General features: G+C 35.1%; 1 protein-coding gene across 9 annotated transcripts in view; it reads left to right on the plus strand.

Annotated features, from left to right (window-relative positions):
- WDFY3 (WD repeat and FYVE domain containing 3) overlaps positions 1 to 21,060 on the plus strand; it is a 232,523-nt gene that overhangs the window by 103,093 nt on the left and 108,370 nt on the right. For 8 of the 9 annotated variants that reach the window (XR_003005819.1, XR_003005820.1, XR_003005821.1 and 5 more), the window contains 8 exons: positions 2,670 to 3,127; positions 4,971 to 5,054; positions 9,536 to 9,713; positions 10,522 to 10,736; positions 12,813 to 12,925; positions 15,070 to 15,301; positions 16,793 to 16,893; positions 17,044 to 17,262. Coding sequence is in view for 6 of the 9 variants with exons in the window: in XM_024764205.1 (XP_024619973.1) it covers positions 2,670 to 3,127; positions 4,971 to 5,054; positions 9,536 to 9,713; positions 10,522 to 10,736; positions 12,813 to 12,925; positions 15,070 to 15,301; positions 16,793 to 16,893; positions 17,044 to 17,262 (1,600 nt within the window). In the remaining 3 variants the exon portion in view is untranslated. The remainder of the gene's footprint in view (positions 1 to 2,669; positions 3,128 to 4,970; positions 5,055 to 9,535; positions 9,714 to 10,521; positions 10,737 to 12,812; positions 12,926 to 15,069; positions 15,302 to 16,792; positions 16,894 to 17,043; positions 17,263 to 21,060) is intronic. The other variant, XM_024764210.1, reaches the window with a different exon arrangement.

Here is a 21,060-nt window from a genome sequence, read left to right on the forward strand (position 1 = left end):
CCAACAAGAGGCAATTAACTGACCTGTAATTTTGAAACAGTGTTGTTCTGGTAAATGGTGATAACTGACTCTGAGACAGGAGGGGGTCCTGATATTGCTGCATTTACTGATTTCCATTGTGTCAATACTCCCACTGTGACCTGTTTCAGGCAGCTAATGTGTTACTGAATGTGGCTTGGGAAGAGGTATACAGTAGCACCCCATTTATAATATCTCAAGGGCACAAATAATAAAATATAGAAAATAACTAAGAAGTACAGTTTTGAGTATTTACTACTTTTGTTTTTGCAATAATTAATTTAGTTTTAAATTTATAGAACTTAATTTTTAATTATGGTTATGTTTTTAACAACTGGTATGCAGAATTCCAAAAATAAAACTGTTGGCTCTCCAGACCAGTGTGAGCTGGCTCCAGCATTCCACTGTTTTGAGGGCATGAAGTAGTGTTGGAAGGCAGCGAGGAGGATTTGGGATTCCAGTTTCAGTTTCCATTTTTGCTTCATTCAGAATTGCTTTTCACTGTCTCCATTCAGTTGAGACAGCCACAGACCTATGTAGTTTAATTTGTAATATGTAGTATTTTATAATTCTGCCAATGTACAAATTTGAATTGTAAGCATTAGATTTATGCAAATGGAGTGAATATGTAGCTGATGATTTTGCCTAATTAACCACCTCGCATCTGTATCTCCTTGTAACTTTGGCATTTGCTACATTATCATTAATTATTGATTTAAGCAGGATATTAAGTTATTCATGGTATTTGAAATTTTCAGATACCGAGATTATGCTGTGATAATGTCACAGTGCCAACAGAGTAACCAGTTTTGAGGCAGTAGGAGGTGAACTTATCCAGAAACACACAACATAGAGTACTTTTGGACTAAGGATTAATAAGCACTGTTTTTCTGACCCCTATCATAATTCTGACCAGCGATACGATTTTGTACATATTACTTTGACTCCTAACTCGTGCTTCCTCATATATAAAATAATACATGTCCAGTTTTTCCCCAGTGTGTTTTTGAAGATGATGATGGTTATGGGTTTTTATGCCAGGCACTTTGCTAAGGGTTTTACATTTATTTCCTGTAAAGTAAGTTCTTATTATTGTCTAGATTTTACATAAGAGGAAACTCTGGCACAGAAAGGTTAAGTAACTGACCACAGTGAAATGATTTTTAATGTTGGGGTCAAAATTTCCGCCCAAGCATTCTAACTCTAGCCCTTGCATTTAACCTTCAGGCTAGGTTATAAGACGCTTAAAAATAACAAAAAGTTATGAAGTCTTGTTGTAAATAGGAGTTGATATTACAAGTACAGTTTATTAAATTTGAGAAGATACGGAAACGAAACTAACTGCAGAATAATGGAAGAAATACACTGTATTTCTAAATTTTATTTACATATACAGATTGTACAATTTCTGTCTTTTAAAATAATAAGGTATAGGTATGTACAGTGGAATCTCATAATTTCTAAAGTATCAATAGTATATTTGAAAAAGGTAATTATATATATGAATATTTAGCTTTTCCCTTTTGCAAATACTATTAGAAATGTATGAGATATTTTAATAAAATGGCCTTTTCAAATGTAATGACTGGGAAGATTGTAAATTGTGTCTTAAGCAAAATTAAGTTCTCATGGTGTTTCAGTTGCTGAAACAGGAAAAAGGAGCCTGTGTATCTGCAAACAGATTTCGAATTGCTCTTTGGGGCAGTATAGCTTCATGGTTAAGTGCATGAGTAGGGGAATCAGACTGCCTGGATTTAAATCCTATCTTTGCCATTGTATAAGCCTTTGGCAAATTATTTAACCACGCGGGGCCTCAATTTTTCATCTCGAAAGTGCAGATAATAGTAGTTCCAATGCATAGGATTATTGAGAGAGTTAAATAAGCTAATGTATTAAAGCACTTAAAGAAATACCTAATACATAGTAAGTGCCCCATAAAATGTTAAGTAATTTTATAATGTGTTATTTTTAATAATAAACTATGTTAAAAGTATGACACTTCAGAAAATAACTGATAGTTATAAAAGATTGTTTTACCTGTTTGGCCTTAACAGCTATTCTGGGAAAGAGCATGCTTTCAGCCCTCAGGCCGCAGTTCACTTTGCAAGAGAGAATGTCTAATAACTCCTCTGAAGTGACTGCTCTTTCCAAAGCATCGGGATATGGTCATTTTATATGAATGGGAATACTTCAGCTCTTGGCTTCCCTGATCATCTCTCTAATCCTTTCTAGAATAAATCATTTTGTATACACACAGTCATAAGTTTTCATGATTGTGTAAAATTATACTCGAATATGTATTTTACTTATTTAATAAAATTACTTTGTAAAAATCACTGAATTCATTGATGTCATTATTCATCAAATATATAGGAAAAGTTTTTCGGTCAGGATTTGGATATATCCATTATTCTGTCAAAAGCAATATGCGATAGTGTTTTCTAAAACGATCTTCTGCTTTTAATATGGCACTTTTTAATTAGCAAAATATTTGGCATGCTTCATAAGACTGCTTATTCGGTAAATGACAAAAATACTCATATCAGATGTTCACAGAATGGCATTCCCCTTTGACATTCATGTACAGTTATTTTTCTTTAATTTGAATTATAAGTTTGTGTTTGTTTGTGTTGTTTCTTTGTCCCCTGTAGGCCCTCCTGTCAGTCCTTCGAGAAAGCCATCGTTCAAGAACAGTTTTTAGGAAAGTTGGAGGATTTGTGTACATTACGTCCTTGCTTGTTGCTATGGAAAGATCTTTGAGCTCACCACCCAAGAATGGCTGGGAGAAAGTGAACCAGAATCAAGTGTTTGAACTTCTCCACACTGTGTTCTGCACATTGACTGCAGCAATGCGCTATGAGCCGGCCAACTCTCATTTCTTCAAAACAGAGATTCAGTATGAGAAGTTGGCAGATGCTGTTCGATTTCTTGGCTGTTTCTCAGACCTAAGAAAAATAAGCCCCATGAATGTCTTCCCCTCAAATACACAGCCATTTCAGAGACTTTTAGAGGAAGACGTAATCTTGATGGATTCAGTGTCACCCACTCTACGGCACTGCAGTAAACTCTTTATTTATCTCTACAAAGTAGCCACAGATTCTTTTGACAGGTATGGCTCTGCTCTGTGCTCTGAATTAAAGGGTATACTATGTATGACTTCAACATTAAGGCTTAAATTATAATTTAATCTGAAAGAAAATGAAAACAAATGAATCTTCTCTCTCATTTACTTATCACTTTATTTGTGAATATTACTATTGCTCTGATCTTAAGGTTTTCAGCATGGACATCTGTGTATTATTTGTAAAACCAGGTTAGAGTTAAGCTCTCAATGCACTTAACGGAGCAGTTTCAATGAAGTTTCCTTTTTTTTCCCCCCATGTTGGGTCTCAGTTGCTACGCGTGGGCTTTCTCTAGTTGCGGCGAGCGGGGGCTACTCTTCGTTGCGGTGCGTGGGCTTCTCATTGTGGTGGCTTCTCTTCTTGTGAAGCACCGGCTCTAGGCACACGGGCTTCAGTAGTTGCAGCACGCAGGCTCAGTAGTTGCAGCACACGGGCTCTAGGGTGCGCAGGCTTCGTAGTTGTGGTGCGTGGGCTCTAGAGCACAGGCTCAGTAGTTGTGACGTATGGGCTTAGTTGTTCCACAGCATATGGGATCTTCCCAGACCAGGGATCAAACCCATATCCTCTGCATTGGCAGGCAGATTCTTAACCACTGCGCCACCAGGGAAGTCCCTGAAGTTTACTTTTCATGGTGGTGTTTCCTATGTTTTCTTTTTCCTCTTTATTCTCAAGAACGTTAGGTACATCCAGACTTATTGATATTAGTTATCAATAGAACATAGTTATGATTACATGTATTTTCAGACAGATGATATAGTCTCAACATTCATAATCATTCCTAACATTTTATAATCCTCAAAAAATGATATATCTCCCTGGGAGACATTTATAGTTCAAGAGTCCATCAGATTAATTTACTCATTCCTTCATTAAATAAGTACTTAACAAACACCTATTGCATGCCATCATGCTAGGCGTTGAGGGTGCAACTCAGCACAAGGCTACTTTGGTTATATCCATCCTTTACCTTAAATACAAACACATAAATAAATGATAACATATTGTGATAAAATCTATGATATGGAAAATCCAGGGTTCTAAGATCATAAGGCTGCTTTACCTAAATCACTTATTTTCAGTTCTTAAAGTGTGTTTTCAATTAAGCTCTCACTTTGAAAATAATGTGAGAGTGATCATGCTGATCATGCTGCTAATTTGCCCTAAGCATTATCACTTTTAACCATTACCATAGTTTTACTTCATAAAACAAGTGAATTGTTTCTATAATGGCCCCATAAATAAAGCAAGTAACTCTATTGGGTAGAGCTAAAAGCTTTTATATCCTTAACTATAAAATTATCTACTTTGAAATACCTACTGAGATGTTTCTTGTTTCTTATTATTTCTTTGGCCGTAGTATTTAGATAGAAAACACAGGTAATATAAAAAAGGTTTTCAGATTTTCCCTGCCTTGAAAATAAAAATGGCTATATATTGTTAACTTATAGAAACCATGGGAGAGTGTAGTGTTGAGGGAATAAGGTGTTTTTTAAAATTAAATTTTGTGTATTTAGATTCAACCTCTTTTCCCTTGTTTTCTAACTTATCCTAGTTAGTATACCTTATTTTTAGTTTGCTTCCTCAAAAAACAAGGCCTATAGTACTCTGTTTTCGAATATGTTACATGTTAACATTAATGAATAAGCATCTGCCTTAAGCATGCTTTTCTGTTTCCCTCAGTGCATGTGTTGTAGTCTTGTTCCTTGTTCCCACTGAGTATGGAGGATGTTCCCTATTAAACTTTTACTGGTATTTCTTGTGAAACTAACCAACTGCCAACCTGGTGTCCTGTTCTAACGTTTCTAAACCACCCTGTTTTGTTGTCTGTAGTCGTGCAGAACAGATCCCTCCTTGCCTGACAAGTGAGTCTTCTCTCCCCTCTCCTTGGGGTACACCAGCTTTGTCCAGGAAAAGGTACTGATCTAATAACAGAAGTCAATCTTTACTTGTATGGGTTTTTTTCTTCTGTGCTCAGTTATATATTAATGTGGATTTTGTGCTTTGTAACTTTAATTATTTTCTTTCTATTTGATACCTTTGTTTTTGTTTTTTAAAACTGTCAGCTTCTGCTGAGTATATTTATGAGAGTAAAATGTGTTGATGCTATGAAGATATGAAGGACATGTAGCATTTTGTCATCCAACTCTATTATTTGGACTAAAATATGCATTTTAGAGGCAGCATGTATTTTATTAAAATTAATTTAGAAATGAGGATGTAATGCCTCTACTCTTTAACTAGAATACTTTTCTCCCTTTTCTTTTCACTTTAAATGTGCTTGGGATCATTCTTTGGCTTTTAGTATTACTTCAAAATGAACATCCCAGCACTGGCTGAGGAAATGTGTATTTTCTCAATCGGGTTCAACCAGTTGAAATGCGATGCAGGCTAACCTTTGAAAAAGTGAATAAACAAAAATCTTCCCTAGCTCCTGTTTTCATCAGTTGTGTGTAAATCTCTTTCTAAACTGATGTAGTCTACCTCATATATAAAGCTTATGACTATAAAGAACCAGCAGTTGATTGACAAGAGTACAATTAAGATCCATTTGAGATTCCATTTGCGACCTGTACTTAAAATGATCATAGTCTGTGCACTTGGCACCAAATACTCTTCCTGCCCCTGTTTTCCTCATAAGCAAGTGCAAGTCCTTAAGTCTTGTATTAATTCTCTCCCACTATGGCTTTTTAAAAATGAATCCTGAGGTTCTGCTATGTTGTTTAATTTTATTTCTGTTGTTCAGATTTTGCAACTTGAACACAGTTGTGGTTAATTTAGTACTAAATTTGAAGTATTTGTTATAAATTTGGTATTTCACTATATTTTAAGAGTAATATTCATTAGGTATATGGACTTATATTTTCCTTTTCTTTTAAATTTACACTGGGGCTTACAGCTCATTTTCTTCTAGTAAATCATGGCATAGTTAAATGAATTTAGTATTGTTCAATGTATTTGTATTTTAAAACTACTGTTTCTTTTTTGTTTTTGTAAGAGCAGTTCTTGACTCAAGATATTATGAAATCAATTTGAGTTGACCTAGTGTATTTTTCTGTTGCTAAAATGAATAAGGTAAAAGGTATACTTTGTGTTGCAAGATCCATGTGTGCTTACTATCCCAGAGAACTACTGGATGTTAGAAAAATAGTTTCAATTACTAAATAGTTTTAATCATTAAAAAAAATCATATTTATGATTCTATCATACATGGTAAAAGCTTAAAAATTGCTGTGTTTAAATTCATTAAGTATTAACCAAAATTTACAATACTTTCAATAGGGATTCACAGATTAAAGGGACAAATATTTAAAAATCTATTAGAACCTATTATTTATTTAAATAGTAGTTTGACAAAGAGAAAACAGCATTTTATTCTATATGGTAGTTATTTAAGGCCTTCAATCAAAAACATTTTTTCATGTTTTGCAACATAGCTACGTATAAGGATGTCCTGTCTTTGACCTAAGGGGAAACTGTCACTGAATCAGCAATTGTAGATGAGTGTATCTTATCCATGGGAATTCTAATCAGGCTTACAAGTTGATGTTACCCCAAGGAAGTTCCCAGTGCTGTTCATGCTAATAATAAGATCAGTGTAGCTTGCCATTCTGGTCAGGTTACATACATTTTGCTCAGTGATAAGAATCATAAGCTAATAAAAACTTTTTTTACTTCACAGTATAGTAGTTTTTGAAGTTAGAATATCTCAAGAACATTTCAAAGTACATCAGCTTATGGGCATCTTTTTTCTTGTGGCAAAACATGTTTTGTCTTGTTTTGTTTGCAAAAGGAAAAGCCAACATTGTGTTAGTTTTACGGCTTGTGGAGATTAAGGTACTAAGGAAATTTCAACTTGTGATACTTGTCTGGCAAGTAAAATCTTGGAGATTCTTCTCTATTTGAAGAATCGGAGGAAAAAGAACTAGGAAACCTTATTTTGGAAAACTAAAATTCAAAATTTTTTTCATTATTCAGAAGGAATAATGGAACAGAATTATGCTGAACAATATTCAGTCACAGTCAGAGGAGGTGAAAACAAAATACAAAATAGTAATCAAGACTCTCAGAACATATCTGCAATTGCAAAATAGGTGGCGAGTACTAGTTCTCTTTCGAACATGGTGTCCATTACTTAGTGCCTATACACGCTTGATAATTAAGGCAAAGCAAATTCAGAATTTAAATATTTCAGTATATATTCCCAAAAGAGGTAGATAAGTCTTAAGTATATATGAGAATTTAGATTGAAATATTAAGTAGCAATTTCTTTAAGCCTTAAAAGTAACTGCAACATAAAAATTAACTAAATTTTGCAATGTCATTTTATCCTATCTTTGCAAATGGTTAGGTCTTGGTTGGTAGTTACCAATTTAATAAGCTTACCACAGTCTCTAAATGTAAAAAGTGGTAATACCTGTGGTAATACCTAAGTGACTTAGTAAGAATTAATGTTATATAATGGCTGTTAAAATAGACCTCATTTTACTTAATAAATACCATACTTTAGATTTCTACAATGTTTGCAGTATTTTACTAGTTTGAGAAGAATAATGTAATTCCTACCTTAGAATATTTTTCTATATAAGATTTAAAAGTTTACTACTATAATAGTTACATATTAGTAGAGTTCAGTTTCCAAAGACATAAAGGACTTCTTCCTAGCTATACATATCAGTAATTTAAGTTCAAATGTATATTAAATCAGGCAACTAAGAAATAATTTCGGAAGGCCTGTAACTACAATATACAATTAGAATTGATGTTTTTTTCTCAAAATTGCATTAGTTTTTATGTGTAATGAAAACAATTTTTATGAAATTTCTTAATGGTTTGGAGTTCCTATTACACAATAGAGGAATTAGGAATCTTTTTTTTTTTCTAGTTAGGTCAAAATATTTTAAAGAATAAAGGGAGAAACATGGGAAGAGGATACCTGTTGTTAATAAACATTTAGAAAACTATTGTAGTAAGTTTAGAAATTAAATCTTTCTGAACAAAAACAGAAAAAAAAAACCAGGGAGTGAAAAAAATGAGTAGGTGGAGGATATGCTGACTTTAAACAGTAGCGCACATGTGTTTTTTTTTTTTCTTTTTTTTAAGTGAAGCTGAATACTTTCCTAGAATCTCTGTTAAAAAGAGAATGGTACTTAAAAAAAAAAAAAAAAGGCAGTGCCAATTCTTTGCTACTAAATCAGTGACTTAAAGCATCTGTTTCCCAAGCTGCTCTTGTGCCAGAGAGCTGAAACTGCGCTGCTGTCAGTGACAGAGCTCAGCATTAGACAAATTATGCTGAAACCAATTCATTGGAACAAAGAGCTCCCATAGGCTGAACCCACAAGCATCTGTTTCCTTGTGCCAAGATACAAAATGTGCAAAACTCATGAATTGCAGAAGAAGAGTATGAAATAGACGGTGGAGATCATTGATGAGAAGAAATGTTGTGCATTCAGGGCATGGCTAGGCTTTCTAACTCATGGAAGCTTGTTACATAAAATATCCCAAGTTCTTAAAAATTGTGAATATTCTCAGTGGTAGGGAGGATAATGCAAAAGAGCGTGAATGTAGTTCCAAATAAGCTAAAGGAGAACTCCCTTGATTCTTAATACATTTATTGACATGTGGCCAGCATTCTGAGCCAACTCTGACTCAGTTGAACCAGTTATAGAGTAGGCCGCTTTGATCTTGTTTGTTCTTGATTATATTACCCATGGTTTAAGGAAAGGTTAAAAACACATAGGAAATTTCAAAGAAAACACTCTCACTGAGGCACTTAATATAACTTGTACTCTCATCACAAATTATCAGAAATATCATCTTTCTTAGAGCTTTGACTCACTGTAATTTCACCTGTTCTTTATATCTGCTGTCATGTATGTTATTCTTTTTGTTTTTCTTTTTTTCAGTTTTACTGAGATATAATTGATATACTGCACTGTATAACGTTTAAGGTGTACATCGTAATGACTTGGCTTACATGTGTTGCAAAATGATTACTACAGTAGGTTTAGTTAACATCCATCACCTTACATAGATTCAAGGAAAAAATGGGTTCTTCCTTGTGATGAGAACTTCTAGGATCTACTCTTTTAGCAACTTTCAAATACACCATAGAGTAATGTTAACTAGTCATCATGTGCCATTCTTTAATGAAACAATCCAAATAGTAAGTGGTAAAAACATATAAGAGCCTAAAAGACTTGATAAGTTGTCTATATGTGACTCAAGAATTGATAATGTATTGTTTTTTAATTTCCCAACGTTAAGGTGTTTTGTTACCCAACCCTTAATTATAAGGCTTTTTTTTACTCAGTGGAGAAAGGTAGTAGAAGATGAAGAAAATGAACAGAGAATGTGATTGAAATTAAATACCCAATTACCCTTCTTTCTTTTCATAGGCATGCATATCATTCTGTTTCAACTCCCCCTGTCTACCCTCCTAAAAATGTTGCTGACCTGAAACTACATGTGGCAACTTCATCTCTCCAGAGTTCTGATGCTGTCATCATCCATCCTGGAGCCATGCTTTCTATGCTGGACCTCCTGGCCTCTGTTGGGTCAGTGACACAACCAGAAGTAAGCTTGGATAGATTGGTTCCTTCCTGTCTTTAATGAGTAGAAGGTGTGACTGCATGAGCAAGGGAGTGGGACCAAGAAGGTGACATGGAACCTTTCTGTGTCATATACTGAAGTAGGTAAAGAAAAAAAACAGGATTTTTGTGTTTGAGTCTTAACTTTCCTAATGAGTAGTAGATACGTATGTTTTAGAATACAACTCATTTGTTAAAATGCAGTTACTTCTGGTACTAAAATAATTCTCTTTCTCCTTGTAAATCCTGCTCAGCAGTGGAAATTGTTAATAAATAATACAGGAAGAAAAATGACTGAAGGTACCATTTTGAGGCTATTTATGTATTTTCATTTGTAACATTCAGGAGTTTGGGTGAACTGGAGTTTGGGTGACTAGTTTTGTTTAAACTGTTGTATGGTTTCGAAGGCCTAAAGTGTCACAAATGTTAACAATAGGTCATTCTTTAAACTGGTTATTTACTTACCATGAAAAATATTTACTTTATACCCACTATTTCTATAAAAATAAAAATATTATTAGTTACATATAGTCATGTAATATGAAAGACTTGAAAGAAAATGGAGTTGAGCTAGGTATGCTTCTAACAGATTGAAGACCAGAAATATTTCCCTGGCCCTGTTCTGGAGTTGCTGTGTCCCTCTAAGTCAGCTACTTAATTCATCTGAATGTAATTTGAAGCATGTAGAGACCTCATATTAAAATAAAAGGTGTGCTTCAACTCTTAAAAGGAGAGAACTATCACCTATCTTATTAAGAATGCCCTGGTGGCATGAATTTCTTTGTTAACTCCAGCATGCTTTGGACCTTCAACTTGCCGTGGCAAATATTTTACAATCACTGGTGCACACAGAAAGAAACCAGCAAGTCATGTGTGAAGCTGGTCTCCATGCGCGACTGCTGCAGCGGTGCAGTGCTGCGCTGGCTGATGAGGACCACTCACTGCACCCGCCCCTCCAGCGGATGTTTGAACGATTAGCCTCTCAGGCTCTGGAGCCCATGGTGCTGAGGTCAGTATGTTCTCTTCTTCACATTCAAATAAGCCACCATTAGTAATGGCCGTTTCTAGAGCCTTTATAGTCAAGAGTCTTGCTTTAATAAACATATATTCAGTTATCTGTGGGCAAAACCAAAACACCACAAAAATGGGCAAAATGCCCAAAATATTGCACTTAGAAACAGATCAATCTAGTTATTAGTAAACAGGATGTTTTTGTCCATTGGTCATTTCTTCTGCTTGAATCCAGCAAACTCTCACTTCCCTTTAAAAATGGAGTCATGTTATATTTGTATGACTTGCATCTACTTCATAGATAAGAACATTTTATGTGGACGAACTCTTTTAAGAAACACTTTTTAAATTTTAAAATAATTAGAGATTCAGAGGAAGTTGTAAAGGTAGATCAGAGAGATTCTGTGTCCTCGTCATCCAGTTTCCCCCAGTGGTTACATCTTATGTAACTACAGGACAGTATCAAAGCCAAGAAACGGACATTGGTACAATGTATCCACGTATGCTACAGTTCCCCTGTTATTTATCACTTGTGTCAGATTGATGTGCCATCACACAATTAAGATGCCACAAAGATCTCCCCAGTGCTCCCTCTTTATTATCATAGCCACTTCCCTAACCCCCGCCATCTCTAACCCCTAGAAACAACTCTGTTCTCCATCTCCGTAATTTTGTCACTTTGAAAATGTTATGTAAATTGAATCATACAGTATATGACCTTTTGTGATTTGCTTTTTTCACTCGTTATAGTGCCTTTGAGATGCATCTAGATTGTTATGTATCAAGAGTTTGTTTCTTTCTATTGCTGAGTTGTAGTCCATGGTGTGGATATACCTTGCACAGTTTAGCCATTCGAGAAATAGGTATATTTGAATAACCTTTTTTAATATAAGAGAAACAGTGCTCTGTGTTTTAGGGATAAAACAACATTAAAAAAAAAAACTTTCCTTGAAATTACCTAGCCAAACAGATTTAATGTTTAAATCATCTTGTCCCTCCTTAAAAAAATACTCTCATATATCTTGTTACTTTCAGCTGCAACTGAGGAGCCCGCCTACCACAAATAAGGCCCAGTGTAAATAAATAAATAAATAAATATATTTTTAAATAAATAAAATAATTATTTTCTGCTGTTAAAGTACTCCTTTTTCATAAAACTTTTGGAACTTTCTTAAGAATGGTTGGACTCTATTTGTAATTTATATTTTTTAACTGACTCCAAGCTAAGAAAAACCTCTGTGGTTAACATTTGTTAAACAGTATTGTACAGGGCAGTGTGCCAGGCCTTAGTAATACCAAGATGAATGACACAGTCTCTGCTCACTTTGTCACATTATGAATATATTCAGAGACCTAAAGTTTTGAAAACAGCATGGAGATTTTCCCATGATCCTTTTTGATGATCTGCTACTTTAAAAGTAGAGAGACTGAATGAGAAAAAGAGACTATCTCATACCTCATGCTTGTATTTTACTAAATAACTTGTACCGCCTATTTAGGTAAACAGAGGAAGCAATGGAAACCAACCATTTGGACATGCTCAGTTTTCACAGTGAATGAATTAGGTGAATGCAAAGGTCACATGATGGTATAGGCACCTAGCTGCTGGCAAGCCATAGATTATGAGCTAATTGTGTATCACACTGTATGTGAAAAACTGGCAAAGGGTACCTGACCTTTAAATATTTGTTTTTTCTGCTGTAGGTAATTGAAAATTCAGAGAAGTATTCTTTCTTTCATTTTTTTCCTTTTACATGATGCTGTAAATGACTGGATATAAAGGGCTTCTATTTTTGTAACCCCTTGACAATTCACTATATTTCTGCCCATCACATTCCAGGAGAACATGCTCCTCAGGTTTCCTTTGTAACTTTTCACAATACTTGGTGCTCTTTTCACTGCTTGATGAATTAAAACATAAAATTAGCATTGTATGTTATAGTAACTGTTCAGATTGCTTTAGTATTTTTAATTAGTCTGTTATAATTCATTAAGTCACATTTTTTGTGTGTTTAGTTTATGAATTATATAATGTTCCCAATCAAGGAATAACTTTGCTTTGTCTCTTCTTTAGGGAGTTTTTACGTTTGGCAAGTCCATTAAATTGTGGTGCCTGGGACAAAAAATTGCTAAAACAATATAGGGTACACAAACCAAGTTCACTGAGTTATGAGCCAGAGATGAGAAGTAAGTTGACCTTTGAAGTTCCCTTTTTTGGTTTATCTTATATATGAAAATCATGTAAGGGAAGAAAATTATTTCAAGAGGTTCGACTGTAAAAGAAAAGAAAGGGAAGGGTTTGTTGTTGTTTTTCATTTGTTGTTATTTAAATAGAAAAACGTAAGATCTCATTGTTTGACTGGAGAAGCGGGCAGATAGGGGTGGCAAAGGAATCAGTGATACAAGCAAGATCCAGAGGAGGTGAGAATTATGTGCAGAATAACCCTTGGCTTGGAAGGGGGAATACCTCTTTCTCAGAAGATCTGTAATTTCTTTACCTTTCTCAGTTAGCCTTTGCTGCCTGAACTAGAGTGGTTGACTGGGCTATTCACAGGCTGTGGCTTTGCAGGACAGCTGGTGCAGGAGGACATGGAGGACAGGAAATTTAAAATACTAATAAAAGTAGTCAAAGAGAAACACCAAGGAGTATAGGATAGATAGGGGAAGAAGTAAAGTCAAGCAGCTAGTGATAGGCTGGGAGAAAAGAGATAGATCACTGGGCTGGAGAAGAATGGCTAGGCTAAAAAGCAAATGTAGTGAGAGAAAAAGAATGGGTGAACTGGAGGAATGAGGTAGGGTAATGGCAATCAAAATTGGAGCGGTGAGAAAAGCAAAGAAAAGGACTGTGCCCAAAATTTGTCTCTGGAGTAAAGTAGAGGTAAAGCTTATTGGAGGAAAGGTGATCATAGAAGGGAGGTGTTAGATAGGTTGTTCATGTGGACCTTGAGATCCCCCAGTGCACTGGTAACAATTAGTACAAGGAAGAGGTGAGAATGAAATGCCAGTATTAGTAGGTGGCAGTTTCATAGAGAGGTGTGTGATAGGATTGCTAATGCAGAACCTCCAAGGAAGAGAAGTTTTTGCATTAGGCTGATGCAAGGATGATGGAGAGGGGTGTGTTAGAATGTAGGCACTGCCTACCCATCCAGCATAGACCATGGAGGAGCGTCAGATTCCATCCACTCAAGAGCTGTGGGGAAAGAGTACTCTCAATAGAGAGCTCAGATGCCCTGGATTTCCTCCCAGTGTTAATTCTATAGTTTGGTGGGTTTTAACTTTACAATTTATTTTGTCTTGTTGTTAGCCATAGTTAAGGTATTTGTGTTAATGGATTGAAATAACCGTTACTAGTGAAGCAGGAAAGAATGGAACCTAGAAGAGTAGAATGCCTGTTCTTCAAGCATATAGTAATCATTTAGTTCAACCCTTTTTTTTTTCAGGTGAGAATCAAAGAGATTAAACAACCTTCAACCATTATTTCAACCTCAATACTTCCTCCTACAATTTATTATCAGTGATAAGTGAATACTGTGTTTTGGAAACACTAATACCTTTTGAGTTCCAACACAGTTTTATTGGAAAACAGTATTTCAATATTTCTTATCAATTAATATACATCCCCTGCATGTATATATTTTTGTTGTTGTTGTTGTTTTTGTACTTTACGCAGTTCCTTAGAATTGACAAAAAATAGTTCATTTCTCTAAGAATATTGAAATATTTTTATGGTTGCCTGACTGCTTAGCACACTTAAGAGGGAAATAATTAAATTCATGTGGTTTATCTTGAGAGGGAATATTTTCTCCATTACATTTATAATGTATTCCTGAAAGAATAGAATAGCTTGTTTAAATTTTATTTTTTTGTTCTTAAAAGTGTTACCATTTGCATGCATATAGGAATTTTAAAATTCAAGTATTTTTGTGATCACGTGTTTAATTTTAATAGCTATATGGAAAGGATTAAAAATGGGGAGAGGGCATCCCTGGTGGCGCAGTGGTTGAGAGTCTGCCTGCCGATGCAGGCGACACGGGTTCCTGCCCTGGTCCGGGAGGATCCCACATGCCGCGGAGCGGCTGGGCCTGTGAGCCGTGGCCACTGAGGCTGTGCGTCCGGAGCCTGTGCTCCACAATGGGAGAGGCCACAACAGTGAGAGGCCTGCGTACTGCAAAAAAAAAAAAAAAAACTGGATAATAGCTTTGGAGTTTAAAAATAAAATTATTGTATATATTGAAACTGAAGAGTATATTTAAAATTAATCAGCCTTGTTAAAGTCACTATTTTAGAAATCTATATGATATTTTTCTCAAGAGATTTTCTTTGACTTATAGGTAGTATGATCACATCTATGGAAGGTCTGGGTTCTGATAGTGTCTTCAGCTTACATGAAGATAACCATTACCGCATAAGCAAGAGCCTAGTGAAATCTGCAGAAGGAAGTACTGTACCCCTGACCAGGGTGAAGTGCTTGGTCTCCATGACAACCCCACATGACATCAGACTTCATGGGTCATCAGTTACTCCGACTTTTGTTGAATTTGACACATCCCTTGAAGGGTTTGGGTAAGAAATTTGCCAGGTAGCCAAGCTATATTATATTTCATGCCTCAGTCTTGCCTTTGAGGAATAGATCTTTGGTTTTAAATCTACTTGATTAAAATTTAGTATATGCTATATATTTTCAAATGATTGAGTTCCTTGAGCATGTTAAGATTTTTGGATTTAATTGTTCTTAATTATTTATTATACTAAATAAATTGATATGGTATAGGAGTCAGCAATCTAAGGTGCACAGTCCAAATCTGTTTTTGTAAATTCTCTTTTTTTTCTCTTTTTGTAAAGTTTCATGGTAACACAACCACATTCATTTATGTATATGTGTTATCTATGGCTGCTTTCATGCTAGACTGCAAAGTCATGATGGAGGCTATCTGGCCTGCAAAGCATAAAATATTTATGCTCTGGCCCACTCTAGAAAATGTTTGTCAACCTCTGATTTAGTATAATAAAGTTACAGATAATATGCAAATTAAAATTAGATTAAAAGCTCTTTGGCTAGGTTTTGTCCTTTTTTCTCTCAAATTACCTAACTTAGTATCTTATACATTATAAATATTAGTATTTTATACATTATAAGTATTCAGTTACTATCACATTAAATGAATAAATACTTTGAAGTGGCAGAAAAACTTAAACAGCAGAAGTAACAAAGAATCTAGGGAGTTCCCTGGTGGCCTAGTGGTTAAGATTCTGGGCTTTCACTGCCTTCGCCCGGGTTCAATCCATGGTTGGGGAACTGAGATCCCATAAGCCACATGGCGAAAAACAAAAAGAGAGAGAGATTCTCCTCTGCTTATAAAAAAATAAGTTTAAAAAAGCTCTATAATAAAGTATATTAACCATTTAAAAAAAAGAATCTATAGCGAATCTAGAAGAGTATATTTATAAAGTCTGTCTATAATAAAGTATATTAATCATTAAAAAAATATCTATAGTGAATCTAGAAGAGTATATTTATAAAGTCTGTCGTCCTCAAAATGGACATAAACACTAAGAGAGAAGACCTATGTCTATACTGGTTGTTTGTGGGATTCTTCTACATTGATCTAAAGCTATAAATTGTATTTTAAGAACATTGTTGTGGGGTAGTATCGAACAATGAATTAAAACATATTTGGGACTGGGCAAAACTAATCAGGACAGTGTAACAGAGGAGAGTGACTCACTAGAAAGGGGCACAGGGGAATTTTTCTGTGGTGATGAAAAATTTCCAGTGTCTTGAACAAGGTTATACTTTGGTGCATTTTACATGTGCAAATTATACTATGATCTTTTTTAATTTAAATTTTTTAAAATGGAGATTTTTTAAATATATCTTTTGGTACTCACAATTGAAAGAAGGGAAGGACTTTGTTAGGCATCCAGACTTATTCCATGATCTCTTATCTCTGGTTACCCTTAAATAATGGTAGTTTTTTCCACTGTGGTAAGTACATAGTAATAAGAGAAGAAAACAGTTGCTCTCTAATATGTGCGTTTTCTTTTCTTTAACAGCTGCCTGTTTCTGCCCAGTTTGGCGCCTCATAATGCCCCTACAAACAATGCCGTCACAACAGGTCTTACTGATGGGGCCGTGGTCAGTGGCATTGGTTCCGGTAAATATTACTTTATCTGCTTATGAGATTTTTTTTTACCCCAGTAGATTATATTTTATTTAGAGATTTTGCTTTTCTTGGCATCTTTTTAAAATATAAATATGAGTCAACACAAACTCTTTCATTGTTACTTTTCTATTTTCACTTTAGGTGAAAGATTCTTCCCTCCTCCATCTGGCTTAAGCTACTCCAGCTGGTTTTGCATTGAACATTTCAGTTCTCCTCCAAATAACCACCCTGTCAGACTTCTTACTATTGTTCGCCGAGCGAATTCTTCCGAGCAGCATTATGTGTGCCTTGCCATAGTTCTATCAGCAAAAGACCGATCGCTGATTGTCTCCACCAAAGAGGAACTACTCCAAAACTATGGTCAGTATCTGTCTTTTTCTTTTTGCTTCTTGTGACTATTAAAAGTAGCAAACTTCATTTTATTTATTTTTTTAATTTTGTTTTATACATCTTTATTGGAGTATAATTGCTTTACAATGGTGTGTTAGTTTCTGCTTTATAATGAAGTGAATCAGTTATACATATACATATGTTCCCATATCTCTTCCCTCTTGCATCTCCCTCCCTCCAACCCTCCCTATCCCACCCCACTAGGTGGCCACAAAGCACTGAGCTGATCTCCCTGTGCTATGCGGCTGCTTCCCACTAGCTATCTACCTTACGTTTGGTAGTGTATATATGTCCATGCCTCTCTTTCGCTTTGTCACAGCTTACCCTTCCCCCTCCCCGTATCCTCAAGTCCATTCTCTAGTAGGTCTGTGTCTTTATTCCTATCTTACCCCTAGGCTCTTCATGACTTTTTTTTTTCTTAAATTCCATATATATGTGTTAGCATACGGTATTTGTCTTTCTCTTTCTGACTTACTTCACTCTGTATGACAGACTCTAGGTCGATCCACCTCATTACAAAGAGCTTAATTTCGTTTCTTTTTATGACTGAGCAAACTTCATTTTAAAGGTTGGTTTTAAGGTCCAGCTGGTAATTCTTTTCTAATTTAAATTATTACAGAATAGAACAGGTTGTATAAAATCTTGAATATTGTTTACCAGTGAAATTTTAAGGCACCTTCACTTTCAAAAGAGACTTAGAAAACAGTGGAGAGAGTTCCTAAAATAAGGATTCATCTCTACTTGCCAGGAAATCACAGCTTTTGCTAGGAATGCAGGATGCTTGTTTAATATATTTTAGTAGGGATTTTCATTGGCTGTGAATTCTGCTTAACTAATGAATATTCACTGAGCACCTGCCTACCATATGTGCCACTCTGTGCTAGACACAATAACATTTTAATTACTTTATTCATCACTTACCTTCAAGACTTAATACAGTCCATTTAATAATCCTAATTCACTAATTCCCTCCAATATGCCATAATGTTACGTTACTATGCAATAGAACTTCAAACTCAAGGCATTCATGAATACCTTCCTAAATGATATAAGTAACATAAAATAGAAATCTCAGTTCACTGAATTTTCTTTGCTCTGAATATAAGCATTTGTGTATGTGTGTGTATATATATATATATATATATATATATATATATATATATACCTCTTTTTTATCATCTGATTTTTGTCTTTTAACTGACTAAATAAAATAATAGCACATATTGCTTCCCCTGTGGTTGGTATTCACATATTAATTGAATATGAATGTTACCTCCTCAGTTTGATTGCAAGGCTTTTTGTCTTACTTAGGATTCTTCATCACAATCAGCACAGAGTTAGGCATCAATACAGTAAGTGCTTTAAAATCCTAGTGGATACTTTATTTGCCCCTTTTGTGGCATTTGATCCTATTGATGTTTTCTTCCTAATTAAAACTATCTGCAGTCTTCAATTTGAGATACCCATTCCTTGTTCTTTCACTATTTCTCTGACCTCTCTTGCAATTTCTTTCAACAGCTTTCTCTTCCATCTTCCCCTTAAAATTAGTATTCTTCAAGCTCTTATGTTTAGTCTTTGTACTCAACCTGTTCTTCATGAGAAAACATCAGTTTCTTTTAGCATTAGGTCTTTTTACCCTCAGGGACTCTGAAGTTAAAGAATTTTAATATGTCTGTGTCCCAGGCTTTGTCCTCATATTTTCAACTGCATATTAAATATCTTAATATGAATAGTCCTCCTGAAAAACTTAAAACTGTAATATTTGTTCATAAAATCTGTATCTCCTTCATTTTCCTGTCTTGGTAACTGACACCCTCACTAGCTGTTATCCCATCTAGAAACCTCAAGTCATCCTTGAAAATACCACCCCTTCTACTAAGTCTTACTTTATTATGCCTCCTTAACATTTCTTGAATCTTCCTTTCCTCCCTATGTCCACTGTCATAGCCTTTGTTTAATATTCTTTATCACTTATCTGGATTTCATAGATTTTAATTCTTTGTTTTGTTTTTGTCTGTCTACCTTACTAGAACTCTTAAGTGCCCATACACAATGTTACTATCTTTGTAATCTAGGCCCTGCCACCGAAAATAGTGCCTAGCAAATATTAGGCCCACAAATATTATATAAAAGTATAAATGAATGAGAAGAAGGAAAAATAAAGGAAGAAAAACACAGATGACTTGAAAGGGAAATAATGAGAAAAGTGAATAATAATGGAGAATTTGGAAAGAAGATAGAATTTAATGGAAAAGTTAAGATTAGATCTAGGGATATTTCAATAAAAAATGTTTTCTAACTATATCATTTTCACTAAATGTAATTTTCAAGACTACGATAGTCTATATATAACTAGAAATTATAGTAACATATACCTTAGTAATACAAACGATGCTACTATTACAAGCATCCGTCCTCTGAACAGCTGTAGTCCATTAAGATGCCTAGGTAACTAAAAGCTGTCAGAAACCAGTTGGCTTACCAAATATCCTGACACACCACTGAATGCTGGGTATATCTTAGTTTAAGCCTGAGTCAGAATGTGAAGCCCTCAGAAAATTTTCATAAGTAATATCTTCTACAGTTCTCAAGAAGATTAAGTCTAATAACCAGGGAAGGGAGAGGGAACAGTTCTTGGTTTCACCCATAACCTTTTATCTTTTCATTCACGTCCCTTGGTCCATAACACTAGACCTTTCAAAGCTATTTGACCCTGCTTTTTGCCTAGTTTATTCAAGTCTCTTCCTAATTAGGTCACCTATGGATAAGATGCTGTCTTTGTAGTGGTCGTAACTCATCAGTAGATGTATCTTCTGAATTGTCATTTAAAAATATAATCTTGGGGGACTTCCCTGGTGGCACAGTGGTTAAGAATCCACCTGCCAATTCAGGGGACATGGGTTCAATCCCTGATCCAGGAAGATCCCACATGCCGTGGAACAACTAAGCCCATGCGCCACACTACTGAGCCTGTGCTCTAGAGCCCATGAGCCACAACTACTGAGCCCGTGTGCCACAACTACTGAAGCCCATGTGCCTAGAGCCCGTGCTTTGCAACAAGAGAAGCCACTGCAATGAGAAGCCCACACACCGCAACGAAGAGTAGCCCCCGCTCACCACTACTAGAGGAAGCCCGAGCACAGCAATGAAGACCCAACACAGCCAAAAATTAATTAATTAATTAATTAACAAATAATAATAATCTTGATATTTCAGTATATGCAAATATTTTAAGATTCCAGAAGTAGAATATTTTATTTGTGATTCGTTCTTCAAATAATTTAAACTTTTAACTTTCAGTATATTATATGTGCTTGTACTGAAAACTGGTGGGTCTGCTTTAAGATACATGGTTAAGATTAGCTCTTTTTAAAAAATTTTTCTTGGGATGAGGGAAGGAATTAATTTTTAACATCTGGATTTCTGCTGCTGTCCCACCTTCTCTTGAATTCTTATTAAAGATAAATTAATTTTTAACTATCTTAACATTAAGTTAATACTTAACCCATTATTTCCTGGCATGATTTGGCAACATACAGGGTAGCAGAGACAAGCCAGATTAGAGTCAATAGTGATTGCAAATGTTAGCAAATCACCAGAGTTGTCAGGTAAAGCAGGAAACTTGGACCAAAAAAATACCTTTTCGCTCCATAAATCACCTCCTTACTACCAGCTATTGTTAGACAAGGGTCAGGGTGGTACAACCACAAACTAAAATCAGATAGTTGCCCCCTTGTATCATTGAGAGCATAAAGTAAGAATAAAATT

This window comes from Neophocaena asiaeorientalis, unplaced genomic scaffold (genome assembly GCF_003031525.2).
Source record: "Neophocaena asiaeorientalis asiaeorientalis breed wild unplaced genomic scaffold, Neophocaena_asiaeorientalis_V1.1 scaffold296, whole genome shotgun sequence".
Classification (NCBI taxonomy): Eukaryota; Metazoa; Chordata; class Mammalia; order Artiodactyla; family Phocoenidae; genus Neophocaena; species Neophocaena asiaeorientalis.